The 24,079-nt window shown below is 45.4% G+C and overlaps 1 protein-coding gene and 1 long non-coding RNA gene across 2 annotated transcripts in view; one reads left to right on the top strand and one right to left on the bottom strand.

The window, feature by feature from the left end:
* NIBAN1 (niban apoptosis regulator 1) overlaps nt 1–23,537 on the bottom strand; it is a 101,461-nt gene extending 77,924 nt beyond the window's left edge. The window contains exon 1 of the mRNA XM_083743806.1: nt 23,179–23,537. Coding sequence (XP_083599932.1) covers nt 23,179–23,233 — 55 coding nt within the window. The 5' untranslated portion in view covers nt 23,234–23,537. The remainder of the gene's footprint in view (nt 1–23,178) is intronic.
* On the top strand, nt 13,939–15,444 carry LOC310846920. Its single transcript, XR_014565626.1, has 3 exons — nt 13,939–14,210; nt 14,388–14,466; nt 15,328–15,444. It is a non-coding gene; the product is annotated as an uncharacterized lncRNA (long non-coding RNA).
* Nucleotides 23,538–24,079: the final 542 nt, after the last annotated feature.

Below are 24,079 nucleotides of genomic sequence, written 5' to 3' on the forward strand. Positions count from 1 at the left end.
TTTTATTTGCTTGCATTCCAGCCAATCTTACTGCAGAAGGCAAGGTTCAGCGGCACTTAAGATCCTTTAGAATCCTTGAAGATTTTAATCTAATTAACACTATTCCTTAGGGCACGGGTCCTCCGCTGTGCTTGCATTAATGAAACTAACACCTGCTAGAGCCGACTCTTACAGGAAAAGGAGAATATTTCAGTTGACCACATTTCCTGTTGCAAAAATATCAAGCGTGCAATGTGGGGAGGGTTAAAGCTTAATAACTCTCAAGCCGCAAGCTCTTACTCAAGTTACCACACAGAATTATAACACGCACAAGATATGCTTTGGAGTATATTTGTTTACGCTGAGAAGCCCACTTGTATCCAAGTGCAACTTATGCGAGGATGAATTACGCTCGGTTTGGTGCAGCTTTCACGATAGAGCTTCACATTTTCCTTTCTGCCACCAGGCAACAAGTAACAGTAACAAAACAAAATGCATCATCAAGGACTCCATAGCATGGGTCAGCTTAACCCAAGACCACATAACACCGGTCTTGAAAGACTTACATTGGCTCCCAGTATGTTTCCGAGCACAATTCAGAGTGTTGGTGCTGAGCTTTGAAAACCCTAAACGGCCTCGATCCTGTATACCTGAAGGAGCTTCTCCACCCCCATCGTCGAGCCCAGACACTGAGGTCCAGCTCCGAGGGCCTTCTGGCGGTTCCCTCGCTGCGAGAATCAGGCAGAGGGCCTTCTCGGTAGTGGCCCCCGCCCTGTGGAACGTCCTCCCATCAGATACCAAGGAAATAAACAACGATCTGACTTTTAGAAGACATCTGAAGGCAGTCCTGTTTAGGCCATGTTTTATCATGTTTGTAATATTCTGTTGGGAGCCAACCAGAGTGGCTGGGGAAACCCAGCCAGATGGATGGGGTATACATTATTATTTATTTATTTATTTATTATCTCAGTGGGATGGTATTGATCCATCTATAATTGTTATGGCTGAAGATAGGCCATTTCTAGTGGCATCCCACTGTTGAAGCTGCTGGGAAGGTGTAATATTGCACATTTCGTGCTGCCTGCAAATTCTGTGCTGCCAGGGCTTGCCCAATACGTTTTGTCACCTGAGGCGAACCACAAAATGGTACTCCCCTTCCCCGCCAGGGAAGAAGGGGCAAGTGAGATCTACATTGGGAACTGCTGCCCCTGTGTGGATCCTGCCACCCGAGGTGGCTGCCTCATCTTGCCTCATGGTTGTGCCGGCCCTGTATGCTGCTATTATGCTAGAATCCTATGCCAGAATTTTAGGTGCAGTGTAGCAGTTTGGCGAAGCCATCTGATTTCTTTTAGCACCATCATCCTCAAAGTGAGAAAGAAGAAAGGAAGGAGTGCTCCACGTTTTGATGCAGGATAGGGAATAAACTCTGTATCCTTTCCAATTCTAACTGCAGCATATTATGATTGGGCCAGGGGGACAGGAGGCTAGAGTAATTGTTATGTATGGCCTCACTTTCTCTGTTTAGGATTCTTGCCTCTTAGAAGTTTGAAACAGATCTCAAGGTTTTCGTCTGGCTGATGTGACTTTGCTCTAGCCTTCTCCCATGTTGTTTCCTGTGCCAAAGCTCTGGATGCAAGGCCAGGTTTGGCTGAATATATTTCCTGTGGGCTTATCCAAGTTTAAGGCTCTCTATTAAGAAAGTTAGGGACACAGGCGGCGCTGTGGGTTAAACCACAGAGCCTAGGACCTGCCGATCAGAAGGTTGGTGGTTCGAATCCCCGCGACGGGGTGAGCTCCCGTTGCTCAGTCCCTGCTCCTGCCAACCTAGCAGTTCAAAAGCACGTCAAAAGTGCAAGTAGATAAATAGGTACCACTCCAGCAGGAAGGTAAACGGTGTTTCCGTGCGCTGCTCTGGTTCGCCAGAGGTGGCTTAGTCATGCTGGCCACATGACCTGGAAGCTGTACGCCGGCTCCCTTGGCCAATAAAGCGAGATGAGCACCGCAACCCCAGAGTCGGTCACGATTGGACCTAATGGTCAGGGGTATCTTTGCCGTTATTGAGAAAGTTAGGAGGAAGCGGGTGGTGCTGTGGTCTAAACCACAGAGCCTAGGACTTGCCAATCAGAAGGTTAGCGGTTTGAATCCCCGCGGGTTTTGTCCTAGGTTCTGCATGTTCAGACATGTTTTGCACTTCCCATTATGTAATGCCCAGGACAATACCTGTCTTTGAACAGGATGTACGGATTAGCTTTTATGAAGCGCCGTAAAGATTTAGGCTTCATCATTAGCCCTTTTCATCTTCAGGTATAAATATTTTAATCCACCCACAGATCTGAATAAGTTTTTTAAAAAATAAATAAATTGGGAGTTCCCTTTTAGATGTCTTAATAAACTAGATGAGTGGCAGGAAAAGAAGATGCTTGAGGGGTATTTGTTGAGGTGATATATGATGCTCAACTGTAAACTGCTGCTGCATCTCCTTTCCTTCAACACGTTGCCAACAATTAATTCTTAAAGCAATTTCACCCATCGTTCAGCATCCCCATTCAGAAACTTCAAATGTAACACCGAGTGCAATAATGTCCTCCAGTTGAACCTAATAAAAGAGAGATGCGTATGAACTAGGGCAGATGTATTCCGTGACTTAGGCACAGAATTAATGCAGAATTCAGCATTCTGAGAATTTCAGGGGCTTGTTTTTCATAAGTTAATTTACTGGTCCATGCAGGACACAGCCATGAGTTGGATCCGGAATGAAGCTGCAATCCTAAACTAGCATAATAAGAGATTTATTTTTACAGAGTGGGACTTGCCTTTCAGTAAGCGTACACAGAACCCCACTCTCTTAGGTCCCATGGAAATTGCCCCATTGATTTCAGCGGGAGCTAAGTTCAATAAACACAGGCTTATCTATGAGTAGGCAGGGCCTGGTAAAATCTAAAGGGGCCAGTTTGAAGCAGGATTTCCAGTCAGCGTAGAGCACCGGAGGGCACATTTACGACCCCTGAGGTCAAGTTTAAAAATCTGCATGGAGTGTTCCAAAAGCTGCATTTAAATGTAGCACAAAACCATAGTTCAGTACAGTGGTACCTCGGGTTACATACGCTTCAGGTTACATACGCTTCAGGTTACAGACTCCGCTAACCCAGAAATAGTACCTCGAGTTAAGAACTTTGCTTCAGGATGAGAACAGAAATCGTGCTCCGGCGGAGCGGCAGCAGCAGGAGGCCCCATTAGCTAAAGTGGTGCTTCAGGTTAAGAACAGTTTCAGGTTAAGTAAAGACCTCCGGAACAAATTAAGTACTTAACCCGAGGTACCACTGTACTACAGAAATGAGTGTGGATAAGACCTAGGCCCATGTCCTCCGGCACAGCCACAGGAAATGTCCAGAGGGCCCCAACCCCTTTTTTGTGCACAGACCGGGGTCCCCTCCTTTGTTTTAAACTTAATTTTTGAAACCTTTGTTTGCAGGGCAACTGGGTGCATGGCAAAGAGGACGGTTGGTGAGAGCCCAGTGTAGAAATCTGCACATAAAGGTAAAGGGAACCCTGACCATTAGGTCCAGTCGTGGCCGACTCTGGGGTTGCGGTGCTCATCTCGCTTTATTGACCAAGGGAGCTGGCGTACAGCTTCCGGGTCATGTGGCCAGCATGACAAAGCCGCTTCTGGCGAAGCAGAGCAGCGCATGGAAACGCCGTTTACCTTCCCGCCGGAGCGGTACCTATTTATCTACTTGCACTTTGATGTGCTTTCAAACTGTGAGGTTGGCAGGAGCTGGGACAGAGCAATGGGAGCTCACCCCATCGTGGGGATTCGAACTGCCGACCTTCCAATCGGCAAGTCCTAGGCTCTGGTTTAACCCACATAGGTAAAGGTTAAAAGGTAAAGGACCCCTGGATGGTTACGTCCAGTCAAAGGCAACTATGGGGTGCGGTGCTTATCTCGCTTCAGGCCGAGGGAGCCGGCGTTTGTCCGCAGACAGCTTTCCGGGTCATGTGGCCAGAAGGACTAAACTGCTCCTGGTGCAATAGAACACCATGACAGAAACAAGAGTGCATGGAAACGCCGATTACCTTCCTGCCGCAGCAGTACCTATTTATCTACTTGTGCTGGCGTGCTTTCGAACTGCTAGGTTGGCAGGAGCAGGGACCGAGCAACGGGAGTTCACCCCATTGAAGGGATTCGAACCGCCAACCTTCTGATCTGCAAGCCCAAGAGGCTCAGTGGTTTAGACCGCAGCGCCACCTGTGTCCCATATAATCCTGGGGACAGTAGCTTTCTCATCACAGAGCCACAAGTCCCAGTAAGCTTAAACTATAGTTCCCAGGGTTCTTGAGGGGAGTGTTTTAAATGTGTGCTGTTTACTTGCCTGGAGGCATCTGTAAATATAAATTAGCCGGTGCAAATCTTATGTGGATTTTTCTCAAGGACTTGTGCTTTAAAGTCCTTTAGCTACCTCGTAAACACACCGGGGCAGAGCCACAAATTAAATGCAAGATATTGCTTCTGTTTTCAACTAAACATAATTACTTGTGATGTGGATAGGGCTGCATACAGGCCATAAACCTAAAGCACATGAATCCCTGGAGGCTGTAATTTACACCTTGTTGTTGTTTAGTCATTTAGTCGTGTCCGACTCATCGTGACCCCCTAGACCAGAGCACGCCAGGCACTTCTGTCTTCCACTGCCTCCTGCAGTTTGGTCAAACTCATGCTGGTAGCTTCGAGAACACTGTCCAACCATCTCATCCTCTGTCGTCCCCTTCTCCTTGTGCCCTCCATCTCTCCCAACATCAGGGTCTTTTCCAGGGAGTCTTCTCTTCTCATGAGGTGGCCAAAGTATTGGAGCCTCAGCTTCAGGATCTGTCCTTCCAGTGAGCACTCAGGGCTGATTTCCTTAAGAATGGATAGGTTTGATCTTCTTGCAGTCCATGGGACTCTCAAGAGTCTCCTCCAGCACCATAATTCAAAACCATCAATTCTTCGGTGAGCGGCCTTTTTTTATGGTCCAGCTCTCACTTCCATACATCACTACTGGGAAAACCATAGCTTTAACTATAGCGACCTTTGTGGGCAAGGAGATGTCTCTGCTTTTTAAGATGCTGTCTAGGTTTGTCATTGCTTTTCTCCCAAGAAGCAGGCATCTTTTAATTTCGTGGCTGCTGTCACCATCTACAGTGATCATGGAGCCCAGGAAAGTAAAATCTCTCACTGCCTCCATTTCTTCCCCTTCTATTTACCAGGAGGTGATGGGACCAGTGGCCATGATCTTTGTTTTTTTGATGTTGAGCTTCAAACCATACCAAATCAATTTACACCTTACAGAACTACAATTCCTCACACCCATAACAAACTGCAATCTCCAGTATTCTTTGTGGAAAGCCATATGCTTTAAACGTATGGAAAGCCAGCCAGAATAAATAAACATGGTTTGAAGTTGCCTTTTTCTAAACCGCAGTTAACACGGACCATACTTTGTCTGGGTTCAAACACCACAAGAAAGGTCTTTCGAATCACCTCCTCGTTGCCACATCAGAGGAGACAGGAGTATGCAAGCCGAGGAGCCTGTGTACAGTATGCTAAGTTTACTGTCATGTGGAAACCAGGCAAACGACTAGCAAAGTTAAGTGAAATAGATGCAAAATTGCTTACATTGCACAATTTATATTGAATGCAGAATTCAGCTTTCCTTGGAACGGAAGTTTGACCACTCTAACACATGCTTCCTAGAAACAGCCCTAAACTGCCATCCACCCCCCCAAAAAAGCTGAGTTTGTTGAAAATCTTATTTTCAAATACAAAATTTACAACTAAGGCCCCAGATTTCACAAACAGCAAGTGAGAAGGTACAGTAAATCAGTGTCTCAGCTGCATTACGTCAAACTGTTTTCCTACAATTAGGATCACTCCTGCACACAGAAAACAAACACTTGAGGGAGAAGGCTGGAATAGAACAATCCTCCATGCTGGCAAGTTACTGTATTTTTCGCCCTATAGGACGCACTTTTCCCCCTCCAAAAGTGAAGGGGAAATGTGTGTGCGTCCTTTGGGGCGAATGCAGGCTTTCGCTGAAGCCTAGAGAGCGAGAGGGGTCGGTGCGCACAGACCCCTCTCGCTCTCCAGGCTTCAGGAAGCTATCTGGAAGCCTTGGGAGCCCGGCGGGAAGTCACGCCGGGCTCCCAAGGCTTGCAGACAGCAGCCTGCAGCCCGAAACCCGGGCGCACTGCACAACGTGCCCCAGGCTTCAAGCAGATATCTGCAAGCCTGGGGCGACCGGCGCGATTTCCCGCCGGTCTCCCTAGGCTTGCGGATAGCAGCCTGCATCCCGAAACCAGGGGAGTGCTCCACAGCGTGCCCCGGGCTTCGGGCAGATATCCGCAAGCCTGGGGAGACCGGTGCGACTCCCCGGGCTTGCAGATAGCAGCCTGTTCTGGGGGCTGAGGTCGGGGGAAGCTCGGGCTTCCCCCGCCCCAGCCCCGTGGCTGGGGGGGGGGGTTTCTTTCTCCCCCCAAAAAACTAGGTGCGCCCTATGGGCCGGTGCGCCCTATGGGGCAAAAAATATGGTAAGTTTTCTATGCACATGGATTTCTTTTGCATGGCACAGTAGTCGTGAGTATCCCTTCTTTCATAGCTCTCTAGGAAAGCTATGTCTGAACTCCAGTAAAGGAACTTATGAAGGCTTTCTTCTGGAACACCCCGGGGGGAGGGAATGAATAGGGGAATTTGATATATAGGCCTAGGCTATAAAACTATTCCCTATTTTAGAGACTCCACACGGAGGACGCTCCAGCCAACTTCAGAGTGGTGAAGGCTTCATGAGCAATGTTTGCAATCATCTTGCCATGTGCACCAGATAAACTAGATTGAAAGTTTTATAATAAATAATAATAATAATAATAATATTTTTTATTTATACCCCGCCCTTCCAGGTTAAAAAACCAGGCTCAGGGAGGATAACAACAAATTTAAAACACTTACTTATAAAAGCGGCATAAAATACAGTATAAAAACATGAACAACAATAAAATTCAAAAATCAGTTTAGGGGAAATAAGCATTAGATAATCCCCAGGGCTAGCTGGCTAAACTGAATTGGTCCTACTTGGGCCAGCGAGAACGCCAGGGGAGAATTAGGGGAGAGTCCAAGGCCACATAAACTTAAATAATTCCACTAGCACCCAGTATACAATGTGCAAGAACAATTTGATCCCTGCGAGGGGAGGCGGAGGGAAGAGAAGGGAAATAAAAGATCAGGCTGAATTCAAATTAAAGGCCAGGTGGAATAGCTCTGTCTTACAGGCCCGATGGAAGGAGGTTAAATCCTGCAGGGCCCTAGTCTCCTGGGACAAAGCATTCCACGAGGTCGGAGCCATCACCAAAAAGGCCTTGGCCCGGTGGAGGATAGTCTGACTTCCTTAGGGCCCGGGACCTCTAAACTATGGTTATACATTGATCTTAAGGTCCTCTGCTGGGCATACCAGGAGAGGCGGTCCCATAGATACGAGGGCCCTAAGGCACACAATCATGCAGCAATGTATTTCTAACATTGCAGCCCCGTCCTGGAATACTACCGGAGAGAAATTATCTCTTTCCTCCTAGGGCAATCACAGCACAACAACAGCTTTAATCGGCTTTTGCTGAGATTCCTGCATTACAGGGGTTTGGACTAGATGACCCTAGGTCCCTTCCAACTTGAAGATTCTATGCTTCATAAAAAGGAAGAGTTTGCTTTGGTGAAATCTCTGGTCTGGATGACGTATTGCCCTATAGTTGGGTTAAGAAACTGGAGCCTCCAGGAAAGCTATTTTAATTACACACCTTAGTGTCTTTTTCCTTTGGGACACTAGACGCAGGGCTGTTCCAGACTGTCGCTGTTTTTGGCTGGGACTCAATAACCACCTACTAGCAAATTCAGGCTGTGAAATTATAGAAGGCCTAGTTCTTCAGCACCTGTATATGATTACCAAGTTTAACCAATCCAATTAACACAAGAAATTTTAATCATCAACAAAACAAGCAATCAGAGTCCTACCCATCTGTTGCACCTTTTTATCCATGTTTTGCTGAACAAAAAGCACTGATTTCAGAATTTTGCACACAAGTCAACTGTGAAAGGGCATTTGGTTCCAACGGACGTTCTTGCGAGATGGCGCAAAGCAAAGAGAGGATCGTAATTTTAAGTGGAATTTAGTGTCAACTCTCAAGGGTCAAATCAAATCAGATGTTCATGCTCTTTCCTTGGGGGGAGGGCTCTTCCTAAATTACGACTGCACACTGGAGCTTCCACTAAAACCTATGAGAGTTTATTTCCACATAATTTGTTTATATATTTTTTTATAATATATTTATTAAAGACTTTAAACATTATAATCACCAAACACTTATAGAACCATCACCAAAATACAATAAACAAAAAGAACAAAAAATAAGAAAAGAAAAATAAAATTAACACATTATACAAAAAGCATACCACAACAGAATCAAATAGTTAATAACCGTATTTTCTTCGCTTTTTGGACTTCCTCACATCTCTCGTTCCTGCGTTCCTAATTTATAAAACTTTAAACAGCAATTTATCATCTTGTTTCGATTCTTATTTTGTAATTTTCCAATATTGTGTCTCTAACTTTAGATACTTTTATCTAGTGCTTAAATACTTAATTTAGACATAATATTTATCCAGAATTTATCTTTTTCTCAAGTTACACTTATTCTCATATTCCTTTCAACTAGCTTGATGGTGCCATGCTGTTTTCAGTCCTGCATCCTTCTTAACACTCATACAATTTACAGTATTTTTGTAAATAGTCCTTAAATTTCTTCCAATCCTCTTCCGCTGCTCCACATAATTTGTTTATAAGACAGTAAGCCACTTTAAACAGCAGTCAAGTTATTGGTCCATCCAGCTCTGACTCTCTGCTCAGAGACGTGGGTGGCGCTGTGGTCTAAACCACTGAGCCCCTTGGGCTTGCCGATCAGAAGGTCGGTGGTTCGAATCCCCGTGATGGAGTGAGCTCCCGTTGTCCTGTCCCAGCTCCTGCCAACCTAGCAGTTCGAAAGCACGCCAGTGCAAGTAGATAAATAGGTACCACTGTGGCGGGAAGGTAAACAATGTTTCCATGCACTCTGGTTTCCGTCACGGTGTCCCATTGTGCCAGAAGCGATTTAGTCCTTCTGGCCACATGACCCGGAAAGCTGTCTATGGACAAACGCCGGTTCCCTCAACCTGAAAGCGAGATGAGTGCTGCAACCCCATCGTCGCCTTTGACTGGACTTAACCATCCAGGGATACTCTACCTTTGCCTTTACCAGGGTACATTCCCAGTCCTCCCTAAAGATACCAGAGACCGAACCTGGTTATTGGCCATCCGTAATCTCAATACCAAACTGAGCAGCGACCTTCTTTGAAGGTATCTTGTAAGGTTATAAGGCTAAATGATATTGGCCGAGCACTCAAACCACAACGTATGGCAAAAATTAACATTAATCACTTTTGCAAGCTCTGCCCTATCATTTTCCCACTCTCCTATGTGCACAGAAGGAACAAGGTCCAATTATTATTATTATTGCTTCAATATGGCATGTCTCATGCTGCAAGGACTCATTTCCGCTGAAAACTTTAGGATCTAATTGCCAAGGCTGTTTTTCTTGACATTCAACCTTTTTTTGTTGTTGATCATTTTGCCCTGTTCTCTCAGTGCAGCACTGTCCCACCCTAAACTGTTTGTACACTTGTTTAGAGCCACACACCCATTTAAATGTTATTAGGGACACACCAAATTGCAGGCTATACTTAGTCAAGCAGACTGCAATGGCTGTGTGAAATTTTTCTAGCATAAATCAGCACCTGCAACCCTTTGAATTTCTTCCAGGTGCACTGTGGTTTTCTATGGTGATAATGCCAAATGGCCTCAATGTGGTCAGTTTCTAGAAGAAGAAATTTCCTCAGAAGAAACACTAGTCAAGAAGGAATTACTCCTGTTCTCGTGCGTGTGTGTGTGTGTGTGTGTGTGGACTCTTTGTGATTACACAGACTAAAGCTAGGCAATATATTTGTGCTAGACAATTTCTTCAAACAGTAGGCTTTAGGTTCCACAGGTATAAACCTGAAATGGGGTGCGCCCCCCCCAGCAATAACAGTTGCTTCTCACAGACCCTAATATCTCATCTGCTATTATGATTTATGGCTTTGTGGTTTCAAGCGCTTAAACCAAATTACAGTGTAGGGCCATACCAGAGGGCAGCTGTAGCTTTCCCCAGAAAGAACAGGCTTTCGTGTATTAATGTGGTAAGCAACAGTGCTTTTCTCTCAGAAAACAGATTTAAATTGTTTCCCATCTGTACAAAACAGTGGTTCTCAAAGGGTGTGGTGTGCCACACTGGTGGCAAACATGGCAAACATGGCGGGAAGATTCACAGACAAACAGAGAAACATTTAAACATTTCAGTCTACTATTTTACACATCACTTGGGAAGGCTGGGGAACTAATGCCAGTGTACTGGTAGAAGCAAAAATCACCAGTGTCAAAGTGACGATTCTTCAACATCAACTTCATTGGACTGGTTATGTTGTGCAGATGCCTGATTATCATCTTCCAAAGCAACTGCTCTATTCCAAACTTTAAAATGGAAAGCGTAATGCTGGTGGTCAACAAAAGAGGTTTAAAGACACTCTCAAGGCCAAACTAAAAAAAATGAAGTATAAACACCGACAACTGGGAAACACTGGCCTGTGAGTGCTCCAGCTGGAGAACATCCTTTAGCAAAGGTGTCATGGGCTTGGAAGATGCTCAAACTCAGGACAAAAGGGAGAAATGTGCTAAGAGGAAGGCACGCTTGGCAAACCCTCACCATGATCAACTCCTGCCCGGAAACCTATGTCCCCACTGTGGAAGGATGTGTTGAGCCAGAACTGGCCTCCACAGTCACTTATGGAGTCACTGCTAAAACCATATTCATGGAAGACAATCTTACTCGGCTACGAGTGTTCGCCAAAGAAGAAGAAAAAGACTATAGTATCAAAATAATATTTTATTTGCAGAATATGGTTAGATATATTTTCAACATGAGAGCAAGACCTAAAAGTGATACTGAAGTCAACCCTAATTGTGATCCAGAATCGCCATTTGAACAGAGTGCTGGAGAAACACTTGTTTATATTTTGAGAATTAGTCATGTTCTTATGTACTTGCATTGTCTTATAGTTTCTGGATGCCCCAGGATCCTTTTATAAAGTAGTTGTGTTGTATGTTATAAATCAAGTACTGTTAGGAGTTGTTTCTTTTTGTTTTTAAATGTATTCCTTATCCATAAAAATTTGGTTTGAAAGTGTGCCCCAGAGGGAAAAAATGGGGGAACCACTGGTATAGAACAAGACGTTCCAAAACAGCAAATCCTTTAGCAAAATTCCCATCACCACTGCCTACAATGGCTGGGGTCAATGGAGCTGCCATCCACCAGCATCTGGAGGGCACTAGGTAAAGGTAAAGGACCCCTGGGTGGTTTAGTCCAGTCCAAGGCAACTATGGGGTTGCAGCGCTCATCTCGCTTTCAGGCCGAGGGAGCCGACGTTTGTCCACAGACAGCTTTCCGGGTCATGTGGCCAGCAAGACTAAACCGCTTCTGGCGCAACAGATCACCGTGACGAAAACCAGAGCACACGAAAACGCCGTTTACCTTCCTGCTGCAGTGGTACCTATTTATCTACTTGCACTGGTGTGCTTTTGAACTGCTAGGTTGGCAAGAGCTGGGAGCTCACTCCATCGCCGGGATTCAAACCGCCAACCTTCTGATCGGCAAGCCCAAAGAGTCTCAGTGGTTTAGACCACAGCACCACCCGCATCCCATCTGGAGGGTACTAGTCTTATGCAAGAGCTGTTGGGAGACACAGTGCATCTTTGTGTTGGCAGGTGTGGGGTAATGGCAAAATCTCCAAGTATAACCCTTTACTTTTCTGTATAGGAGTAAATGGTAATAAATCACTTACAAAAGAGGGGAACATGGGATGAGGGCTAAACCAACCGCTACTCCATTGAGATTCCAATTACTGCCATGTAGCTTCATCCAGGATTCTGTTTTTCAATCACACTGGTGCGTGACAGAATCTTGGAAATTCTGGCTTTTATTAACCAAAAATCTACAAAGTACCGCCGATCAGAGTGTACTGCTTTGTAAGGTGAAAGGTCCCTATCCTTGAAAACCACAGAATTTAAATTATCTCACAGGCGAGAAGGAGGAAGGAAGAGAAAAGGATTATGCAAAAGCAGTGAGTCAATGCCATTGCGTGAACAAGCGAAGGAGGCGGAAGCGTTTATGGAAGTAGGTTTGAGATAACACATGAAAGACAGTTGTTGACAATGTGTTTCTTAAGACAAGCCTCGCCTGCCCTTGAAGCAAGTTCAACAAGTGATCAAACAGGTAGAGCTGATTGAAGAACTTGAAGTTAAGGGAGTGGAAAGGTACCAAAAGCTAGAATATTGGGCAAGGACGTTTGGGGGGGCAGCAGGGTGGGGGGAGTTCATACAGGGACCTGAAAGAAAGGGTTTCCTATTAGACGCTGCCAAGCCCAACTCAAAAGGTGTCCACGTTGGTTTATAAAGCCCTAAACAATTTAGGACCCAAATTCTTGAAGTGGAGCCAGTGTGGTGTAGTGGTTAAGAGCTGTAGTCTTGTAATCTGGGGAACTGGGTTCGAGTCTCGGCTCCCCCACATGCAGCTGCTGGGTGACCTTGGGCCAGTCACACTTCTCTGCAGTCTCTCAGCCCCACTCACATCACAGAGTGTTAGTTGTGGGGGAGGAAGGGAAAGGAGAATGTTAGCCGCTTTGAGACTCCCTAAAAGGGAGTGAAAGGCGGGATATCAAATCCAAACTCTTCTTCTTCTTCTTCTTCTCTACCAGCCTGCCCATATACAGTGGTACCTCGGGTTACATACGCTTCAGGTTACAGACTCCACTAACCCAGAAATAGTGCTTCAGGTTAAGAACTTTGCTTCAGGATAAGAACAGAAATCGGGCTCCGGCGGCACGGCGGCAGCAGGAGGCCCCATTAGCTAAAGTGGTGCTTCAGGTTAAGAACAGTTTCAGATTAAGAACAGACCTCTGGAACAAATTAAGTACTTAACCCAAGGTACCACTGTACCAGAAGGGAACACCTTTCTGACACGTTGGAGGGTGCAGCCCATCTCACTGACACAAAATAAGAGTCTTCTCTTCCACTGGAGGTATAGCTGATGCCTTCACTATTTGGCTTTTGGTACCAATTTAAGACATACGCGGGTGGCGCTGTGGGTTAAACCACAGAGCCTAGGACTTGCCTATCAGAAGGTCGGCGGTTCGAATCCCCACAATGGGGTGAGCTCCCGTTGCTCGGTCCCTGCTCCTGCCAACCTAGCAGTTCTAAAGCACACCAAAGTGCAAGTAGATAAATAGGTACCACTCCGGCGGGAAGGTAAACGGCGTTTCCGTGTGCTGCTCTGGTTCGCCAGAAGCGGCTTAGTCATGCTGGCCACATGACCTGGAAGCTGTACGCCGGCTCCCTCGGCCAATAAAGCGAGATGAGCGCTGCAACCCCAGAGTCGGCCACGATTGGACCTAATGGAAGGAGCTAGCATGATAAAGCCAGCTGTAATGAACCAATGTCCATCTGAGGTATTGTTATGTCATATTTTAAAGTGGTTTTAAACTAGTAGTAGAATGTTGTTATTTTGAGGTTTCAGATTGCAAACCACCTTGGGATCACAACTGACGTACCGTTTAAAGATCAAATAATAAACAGATAAGAAGGGTTTTTTTTATTTTTTCAAACCCTGTATTTCCACCAGCATGTTTGTGGACATCTTCTGATTTTGCTTATTTATTTACAGGATGGAATTAGGCTGCATGAAGTCTAAAGATTGCAGGATACTCCTGCCTGCATACTCATATCTGAAACTCACGTAGGTAAGGATTTCTTCTAAGGTAAAACATGGTAAAGATAAAGGACCCCTGGATAGTTAAGTCCAGTCAAAGGCGACTATGGGGTTGCGGCGCTCATCTCGCTTTCAGGCCGAGAGAGCCGCCGTTTGTCCACAGACAGCTTTACTTATTTCTTTTAAACAGGTACCTAGTCCTTGAGACAAATTGAGAGAGCATAGCCGGTACCTAAAAGTTATCAGCAGGCAGAAAAAGACCCTAAATGTTCAAAACGCCTTCATTGGATAAACTTTGCCTTTGAGAGTTAGGGTGAATTCAGGTAAGTTATATGTGGATTTTCACCATGAGAACGGTTGAACAAATCTTACACAAATTGACAGATGTTATTTCACAGACCAGGTGACCAGGTGAATGAATGCATTCTCTCACACACCCTGACCTTAATTCAAAATTATCTTGCTGATTTCAGCTGAAATTCTTTTGTGTTTACTTTAAGAGTGATTCCACCTGAATCTGCTGGAGTTTACGTCTGAGTTTATGCGTAACATCAAGCAGTAAGGCCAACTTACCTAAGGGTAAGCCCAGCTGAGTTAAGTAAGACTTACTTCTAAGTAGACTTGATTCAGATTGCACTGTAACATATGAAATCTGGAGAAGCTGTCTACCTCTCTTTCTACAACCTTTTGTTACAATTGGGTTGCAATATAATGAAAGTTTACATCTGGTGGCTGGTTTCTGACATTTTTGCTGACATTTTTGTTCCAACTGGTTCAACAAGGATCAACTTTGCATTTTTGCAATGGAAGATCTTTGCTGAAGGGCAAAGTAACCAGTAACGCATCTTATCTTGTCTTTTTTTATTTTGTGTAACTTTTTCCTTTTCTTCCACCTGAAACTTTGTTCTCACCGGCTCCCGTATCGCTTGCATAAGCTTCACATATATGTAAGCTTGCTAAAGTTGCAGAGATGGAGTCCAATTTGTTAAAAATAGCCCCAGGGCAGTGTGTACAAAGGAAGGGTAAGCAAAAGGACTGGTAGGAAATATGCCATTTGCATAGCTTCCTGGCACTGCAGGTATTTTAAAGAAACAGAGACCATAACTGTGCATGATAACCCTAAATAAAATGCTTAATTCAGGTATCCTTTATATTTCAAGCCATATCATTCAAAGCTGAGGTGACTATTTGAGGTTTAGCTATATGCACTGATGAACAACCTGATTCTCATGAGCAACCATTCTATTTACTAAGGCTAAATCACACATGCTAAGATCTTTATGCACTGGAAAAAGTCTTATGGCCATACAGTATATTTTTGTCCATTGATTTAATAAGACCCAGCAAACATCAAGACGCATGGCAGCCAAAGTTAAGAATTTTTAAGCCTCATTGATTTCAAAGGCAAAGGTTTAAGTGTGTGCTTAATTCTACCTTCAGACTAACAGGACTGGAAACAACTGCAGCTGGATTGTGACCATGCGACTTCACTCTTTATTGCCGATTCCAACTGATCCTAAAAACTATTCCATACCCCTTGCACATCTTTAGAGCTGCACTTGCTGAAATAGATCTAGATAACACAGGAACAAAATGAGGAACTAAAAGCAAGACTCCAATGAGGTATTGAAAGTCCTCTGTTTGCCCACCTAGAGTGGTACCCATTGAACCAGTCTTTGTCTAGGACGGAGCCTTCCAAACTATGTGTCACGACACATTAGTGTGTCAGCCACAGTGTGTAGGTGTGTTGTGGGAATGCTTCCCACAGGGCTAGAAAGGGAGCGAGCAGCCCACCAGTTTGCTAGTAAAACTGAATTACAGTGGTACCTCGGGTTAAGTACTTAATTCGTTCCGGAGGTCCATTCTTAACCTGAAACTGTTCTTAACCTGAAGCACCACTTCAGCTAATGGGGCCTCCTGCTGCCGCCATGTTCTCATCCTGAATCAAAGTTCTTAGCCCGAGGTACTATTTCTGGGTTAGCGGAGTCTGTAACCTGAAGCGTATGTAACCCGAGGTACCACTGTACTGTGTCACGAAATGATGCACGTTTAAAAAGTGTGGCACCGACATGAAAAATCTGGAAAGCTCCGGTCTAGGGGCAAATGAATGTTTGCAATTCCACAGACACATTTGTGGTAAGTAATACAAAATTCAGGTTTCCAAGAGCAGCTTTCTTTTCTTTAAAAGCAAGTTTCCAGTCCTTATGGTAACGTGGGATATAACTGCAATAAATAACTAAGTAAGTTATATAAACAGCTGCTTACTTCTCCAAAAGACTACCAGAAGCAGTATATATCTAAGTCATAAAAATCTGCAAACTAGACAGAATAAGAAATTATGCAACTGGTATATTCAATAGAGATGGAGTTTCTCTGTAGCTATTGTGGCTAAAGTTACGGCTCTTATTTTCAATTACCTTAGTCACCAATATATACCAAGTTGGTGTTCTATTGAGTTGTCCACCACAATGACAATATCTCCTTTTTGCTTGGCCTCTGTCAGTTCAGACCTCATCAGTTTATAAGTAAAAATCTTCCCCCATCGCAACCTGCATCATGTCACACTAACGAGCGCTGAACCTCATTTACTATTATTTCCCATTCACCCAGGTTTGGAGAGATCCTTTCAGAGCTCTTCCCAATCTGCAGAGGTTTTCACCGCCCTTCTTGTCCACAAAATTGGCCACTTCACTATTCATCCTCGGCACCAGATTATTGGTTGAAAAATAAAAGACTATCAGTCTCAACAGTCTGCTTACTCCTTTCCTCAGCTTTCTATTATTTTTAACCACTTACTGATGCATAAGAGCACCCGTTCTTGTATCCGAAGACGGTGAATGCTCAGGAATCTCTGGTGAGGCACTTTGTAAAAAGGAATTTCAAAAGTCCAAGTATATGACCCCTTTGAGATTGTCTCTATTTGTTGACACTTGTTGACACTCTCAACAGCCACACCGATGACATAACACTTCCCTTTGCATAAACCATGCTGCTGTTTCCTCAGCAAGACTTGTTCCTCTATATACTTAATGATTCATCTATATCAGGGTCAGTAAACTTTTTCAGCAGGGGGGCAGTCCACTGTCCCTCAGACCTTGTGGGGGGCTGGACTATATTTTGGCAACAAAAATGAATGAATTCCTATGCCCCACAAATAACCCAGAGATGCATTTTAAATAAAAGGACACATTCTACTCATGTAAAAGCATGCTGATTCCCGGACCGTCTGCGGGCTGGATTTAGAAGGCGATTGGGCCAGATCTGGCCCCTAGTTTGCCTACCCATGATCTATACAGTGGTACCTCTGGATACGAACGGGATCCGTTCCGGAGCCCCGTTCGCATCCAGAAGCAAACGTAAGTAGCAACGGCAAGTCTGCGCATGCGTGCGTCGCTTCTTGCCGCTTCTGCGCATGCGCGTGACGTCATTTTGAACGTCTGCGCATGTGCGAGCAGCTAAAGCTGGAAGTAACACGCTCCGGAGCACAACTCGAACGCGTTCAACATGAAGCATATTCAACCCGAGGTATGACTGTATATCTAGATCAGGCATTAAGGTACCCTCTTTGAAAAAATGAGCATCGTGCTGACTACATTCTAATCCTCCAGTAAGGAGCCCAGCACTACTGATAATTGCATGTTATTTGTAGGAGATCAACAACGTCACATTTCAGTTCTCAAAGAGCTATCATGTCCACGCCACCTGGAATGTGGCTTGTGCACTTTTAATCTGTCACCGAGTTCTAGAACCTTCCTTCTTTCCACCTCTATTTAACTCTAAACACGCCCTGTAAAAGCAGCTCAGGCATGAGTATCTATCCAACACCTTTCACAGCAAAGACTTAGGCAAGAGAATCGTTCTGAAATTTCCTTGTTCTCCTTTAATCACTATTTCACTCCTTCCTTGTCTAAAGGTCCAGCCACCTCCACACGGCGGTCTCTCGCTCCGGATGCATTTAAAGAGTTTTGTTATCAGCTTCAATGTTTTTCTTCAGTAATATGCTCCTCAAATTCACGTTTTCCCTATTTATGCTCTTGTCAATTTACCATTAAGGCACCTTTCTGTTTTCCTCTTCTAAGAAGATTTCCACTTCTAAAAAGCAGCAGCCTTGCCTTTGATAACTTCCGCTACTCTGCTTATTAGCCAGGCTGGCATCGTTCTGGATTTATTCGCTTGTTTCCTAATCTGCGGTGTAAATTCACCTAAGCCTCTATTATTGTGGTTTCAAATCACCTCCTGGCATCCTGAAGAGATTTGACACCTTTGACTCTTCTTCTTCAACATCCTTTTAACTAATATGCTCATTTTAAATACGTTTCCCCCTTTGACCAATCTAAGCGTCAACAGCACGCTCCCTTTTGGTTATATATTTAAAGAAATACTGATTTATACTGATGTTTTCAGCCATAAACTCTTTAAATTATTATTCCCACCCCCCACCCCTCCCTCAGCTTTCTTGTCAGTGTATATTTTGGTTTTGACTCCCATGGGGGCAAAATACAGTTTCCTTTGGTGCAGAATACAAGTTGCATTATTTCCCTAATGGCAGTAGGTAGCAGAAGCAGTGATCTAAAGCAAAACAGGAGACAACCCTCATCCCTTTCCCAATTTGGCAGGAAAAGGAATTTGGACAGAAGGAATCTCATTCCTGCATGTTAAACTACATCTCTATCTTAACTTTGCATTTGTCCATCTCTGCTTTTCAATGGAAGCTATAGCAACACTTTTTCCTTTTTTTGCACACCAGTGATCAACCTGCAATGTCCTATTAGAGCAGGGGTCAGCAACCTTTTTCAGCTGTGGGCTGGTCCACCGTGTCCCTCAGACCATGTGGTGGGCCGGACTATATTTTGAGAAAAAATAATGAACGAATTCCTATGCCCCACAAATTGAGCCAACAGTGTGACGCAGCAGCTAAAAAAGCCCATGCAATTCTGGGCTGCATCAATAGGAGTATAGCATCTAGATCAAGGGAAGTAATAGCGCCACTGTATTCTGCTCTGGTCAGACCTCACCTGGAGTACTGTGTCCAGTTCTGGGCACCACAGTTCAAGAAGGACACTGTGACAAACTGGAACGTGTCCAGAGGAGGGCAACCAAAATGGTCAAAGGCCTGGAAACGATGCCTTATGAGGAATGGCTAAGGGAGCTGGGCATGTTTAGCCTGGAGAAGAGGAGGTTAAGGGGTGATATGACAGCCATGTTCAAATATATAAAAGGATGTCACATAGAGGAGGGAGAAAGGTTGTTTTCTGCTGCTCCAGAGAAGCGGACACGGAGCAATGGATCCAAACTACAAGAAAGAAGATTCCACCTAAACATTAGGAAGAATTCCTGACAGTAAGAGCTGTTCGACAGTGGAATTTGCTGCCAAGTTGTGTGATGGAGTCTCCTTCTTTGGAGGTCTTTAAGCAGAGGCTTGACAACCATATGTCAGGAGTGCTCTGATGGTGTTTCCTGCTTGGCAGGGGGTTGGACTCGATGGCCCTTGTGGTCTCTTCCAACTCTATGATTCTATGAAATCACCCAGAGATGCATTTTAAATAAAATCACACATTTTACTCATGTAAAAACACCAGGCAGGCCCCACAAATAACCCAGAGATGCATTTTAAATAAAAGCACGCATTCTACTCGTGTAAAAACACACTGATTCCTGGACCGTCCACAGGCCGGATTTAGAAGGTGATTGGGCCGCATCTGGCCCCCAGGCCTTAGGTTGCCTACCCCTGTATTAGAGCATGATGCAGGTTTTTGGATATGTTTTAGGTTTAACTAAACATTTCTAGACACATTAACCTACAGCCAGTCTGCATACCCTCCTTCATTTTAACATGTCTTTAAATAATTATATATTATAATTCTGTTTGTTCTTAAATGGAGCCATCATGGGCTCTCATCCAAAGTCTGGCCAAATCCATACCTGCTTTGCTTCAGCCTGGTCTACCTCAAAGGGATGTCACGAGCAAAGTTGTCAGAATTGTAAAGCACTATGTTCTGTACTCAATGATGTCACAGAAAGGACTGAAAGGGATGTATCCTCTTCTATGCATCCCCACCTGCTCAGAGATCTTAGAGTCAGGCAGGCGGCAAAAATGCAGCTAAGGTTTCTTTTACTTGGTGGCAACAGCAGCTTCGTGGAATGCACTCCCACCCTAATCACTGACGATCTCTTTTTAAAAGGTAGTTAAGGCATATCTATTCAGAAGGGTTTTTGCAACTGTGTTGTTGGCACTCAACTGTCTTGAGAGACAACGGAGTGCGCCCCTCTGGGGGTGAAATCACGCTGTTAAGGGAACTTTTTCATGTTTGGTGCTTTATTGTGCTTTTAATTCTGTTGGGAGCCGCCCAGAGTGGCTGGGGAAACCCAGCCAAATGGGCGGGGTATTAAAATTATTTTTATTAGCAGCAGCACCCAAGTGACATCCCTGGGGAACAAGCCTGGATGGTCTGTAAGAAGGTCCTGGGCTATAACCATTGGTTATGGAAGGGTTCTGTAAGCTTTCAGAATATTTAGAATTAGCCAAATTGACAGATATAATAAGACAAAAACCAGAAAGTGAAGTGAAAAAGGAGTGCCTAAATGAATACCTTAAAAGCCAAGGTTTGAGGACAGAAATCTGGCTGAGTCTGGAATAACCTCGTGAAGTGAAAGGATAAGAAAGAGGGCTTTATATCTAGATGCTAGGATAGAGATAATAAGGAAAACAGGAATACACAATGAGAGGTAAAGGAGGTGCTGTGGGATTGGTGGAAGTCAATGTTTGTTTTTCTTTTTAGTGTTTATAGTATTCACTTGTAAGATATGGATTTGGTTTTTCGTATGCTGTTTTTTTGTGTTTTGTGTATTGTTATTTTTTGATACTTTTCGTGTTGTTGTGTGGGAAATACTAATACAATTTATAATAATGTAAGATCCTGGGCTGCCCAGAAGACAAGACCTCCCTCTCAGCCTTGCTGATGTGGTCCAAAGGAAAGCAGAACAAGATGTTTTGGTACCAGCTCGGCTGCTGGAGTTGCCAGGAGGAAGTGTACCATCCTCCAACTGTCTTAGCAACTCTGGATTTGTTTAGCATTTAGCATTTTCTTCTCCCAAAGACATCCCACAAGGCTGCAGAGATTTCGGATCACAGCTTTCCTTCTCCGTGATGGGCTACATTCCAAGGTCAACGAGCCCCATCTGCACCCAACTTCCCTTTACAGCAAATGCGGAAAGTGCCTTCTTGACCACTGGACCCACCATTGGTCTTGTCCACACAATCTAGCAGAGCCTGTCTTCACGAAGTCCCTAACACACCAAGGGTTTGAAACCTGTTGGCTACCCTCACCTGATTTAGCCGACCAATCAAGACTGTTCCCAGGGTGTGGCCGCTGTTGCACACTGACAGCACCTAGGAGCCATAGGTGGGGACTGAGTGCAGGATGGGGACCAACACAAACTACCCCAAGTAGGAGAACAATGTGTCCCCAACAGAGGTACCTCCTCTCTCCTAACACCCCATACAGTAAGGTAAAGGTAAAGGGACCCCTGACCGTTAGGTCCAGTCATGGCCGACTCTGGGGTTGCGGCGCTCATCTCGCTTTATTGGCCAAGGGAGCTGGCATACAGCTTCCGGGTCATGTGGCCAGCATGACTAAGCCGCTTCTGGCAAACCAGAGCAGCGCACGGAAACGCCGTTTACCTTCCCGCCGGAGCGGTACCTATTTATCTACTTGCACTTTGACGTGCTTTCAAACTGCTAGATTGGCAGGAGCAGGGACAGTAGCTCACTGTTAATTGGATTTTTGAGCTAAGTTACGTTGTTCCAGTGTCTGGTTTGCTTTCTTGTAAATGAAACGATTTTATTGACGATTTAGTTTTGGTGCATTATGAAATACTCTGAAAGCATCTGCTTAGGGACAACATCAGTAAGATGCATATTTTGGCGGCGTGGTCACCCAATTAAAGAAATCAACATCTAATAAGAAAAATAAAGCAGCGGGCATTATCCTACAGCAGGCATCCCCAAACTCGGTCCTCCAGCTGTTTTGGGACTACAACTCCCATCATCCCTAGCTAACAGGACCAGTGGTCAGGGATGATGGGAATTGTAGTCCCAAAACAGCTGGAGGACGGAGTTTTGGGATGCCTGTCCTACAGCAATTAATTCCCCCTTCTGTCTTGTATAGAAGGGAATCCTGATTTTGCTTCCCATCTGCAATTTGTATGAACACTTGTGTTCAGCGTATTTTAGCTATCAAGATGTTACAAATGGATTAACTAACTGACAAATGGTCGCAGTAACTGAAGCAATGTCTAAAATCTCCTTTAGGGGGTTTTGAGCAGCAATGAGAAAATGCAGTATAGGGTTAAGTTGTAATTACTCAGTCCAAAGCTGCCTGTTCCCTCCCTAGAGATGATTATAACAGGTAAGTGCTATATATTCCACCAAGGATCAGAATTCCACCGTTGCACAGCTGCCATAAATCTACCATTCTTTTTTCCATTTGCAGACTGTAAATAGCAAAGTAGCACCTCTCTGTCAAATTCCTCCACTCACCACTTTCTCCTATGTACTGTATATATTTCTAGCTGGTTTGCGCCTCGATCCGCCACCCCCGGCAGCTGAACCCAGATTTGACTGCGCGGAACTTAGGGTGCAACGGGGGGGGGGGGGAGAGAATCATAGGCCACGGTCCGGGTCTACTCAGAAGTAAGTCCTGCTGAGTTCTATGGGGCTCACGCCCAAGTTAAAGTTAACACACTCACTGGCACCAAACCCTGCTTCGCCCGAGCGTGAAAACGCATAGGATCGCGCTGCACGCGTTATGTTCAGACGGCGAGCAAAACAAACCCCCGGGAGCCCGATCCCCTCTCCGCATGGTCTCCTTCCCACGTGCGTGTCAGCTGCTATCCGTGTCCGCTGCTATTTAGAGCCAAACCGCTAAAAGAGCCCGGAATCGGCCCCGAAATAGCACGCACGCAACAACCACACAACCCTCCTTCATCCTTGGAGAGGTCCAGGGATCATCTCCAGAGTCGACGCTCCTCCATTCGGCAGGATTCGCACTTCCAAGCTCCAGGGAAGCTGGCAGCCCAGCCGAGCGCGTGGCAGCGCCGAGGGGGATCCCCTTTCCAAACGCGAGTTTGGAAAAGTTCCTCGCTGCCTGGCGCAAGGCTTTCACACGACCCCATGCGCCCCAAGCGCGCGCGTAAAAACGCACACTTCTTTCCCCAAAGTTGGGATTCTTTTTTTCCCTTGCAAAGTTCCTTTTTTTGCCCATTCCCTGAGCCTGGCCAGCCGCGGCTTACCTCGGATGTAGGTGCACTTACTCTCGTCGAGCAAACTGGATCCCGATCCGCCCATGGCTGGCCGGTGCGAAGGAGAGCGGCAAGCGCAACAACAAGCCCGGGGAGGAGATGGCGATCTCGGCGAGCTCTTCTTCCTCGCCGCGTTCGCTCTGTCGGGCAGCGGCAGCAGCCCGGGCGCTTTTCTCCTCTCGGTCTCCACCTCCGCCGCCCCGGCGCTTAAACTTCCTCCCGCCCGAGGGCGCCGCCCTCACAGGCGCCTCCTTCCCGCAGCGCCTCCGGGCAAGAGGGTCGCCAGGATAGGGCGAGAAGCGCTCGAAGCTGCTGCTTCTCTTCTGCTATCTTTGGCGATCCCTCGTAGCTGAGTAAGATGGTCTTCCACGAACACGTTTTTAATCCAGCCAGAGGGGCAGTGCCGAATTTACGTATAAGCTAAACAATCTATAGTTTAGGGCTCCGCTCTCTTGGGGGCCCCCCAAAAAAAATTAAAGGGGGGAAAATCCTGGATGTACGTTTCCAAAATAGAAGTTCAACAATGACTTTGATAAAATACATATTTTGTTATGTGCAAATGGCCTTAGATACCTAAAAGGTAAAGGGACAAATGACCATTAGGTCCAGTTGTGACCGACTCTGGGGTTGTGGCGCTCATCTCGCTTTATTGGCCGAGGGAGCCAGCGTACAGCTTCTGGGTCATGTGGCCAGCATGACCAAGCCGCTTCTGGCAAACCAGAGCAGCGCACGGAAACGCCGTTTACCTTCCCGCTGGAGTGGTACCTATTTATCTACTTGCACCCACGTCCCATTTAGATACCTATTAGGTCCATAAATTACATTATGGCAGGCCTGTCCAACTTTCAAGAGACCGAGATCTACTCCCGCTATAAAAAAAAAACTGGCAGTG

The sequence above is a fragment of the Podarcis gaigeae genome (assembly GCF_964106915.1).
Source record: "Podarcis gaigeae genome assembly, chromosome: 6".
Lineage (NCBI taxonomy): Eukaryota > Metazoa > Chordata > Lepidosauria > Squamata > Lacertidae > Podarcis > Podarcis gaigeae.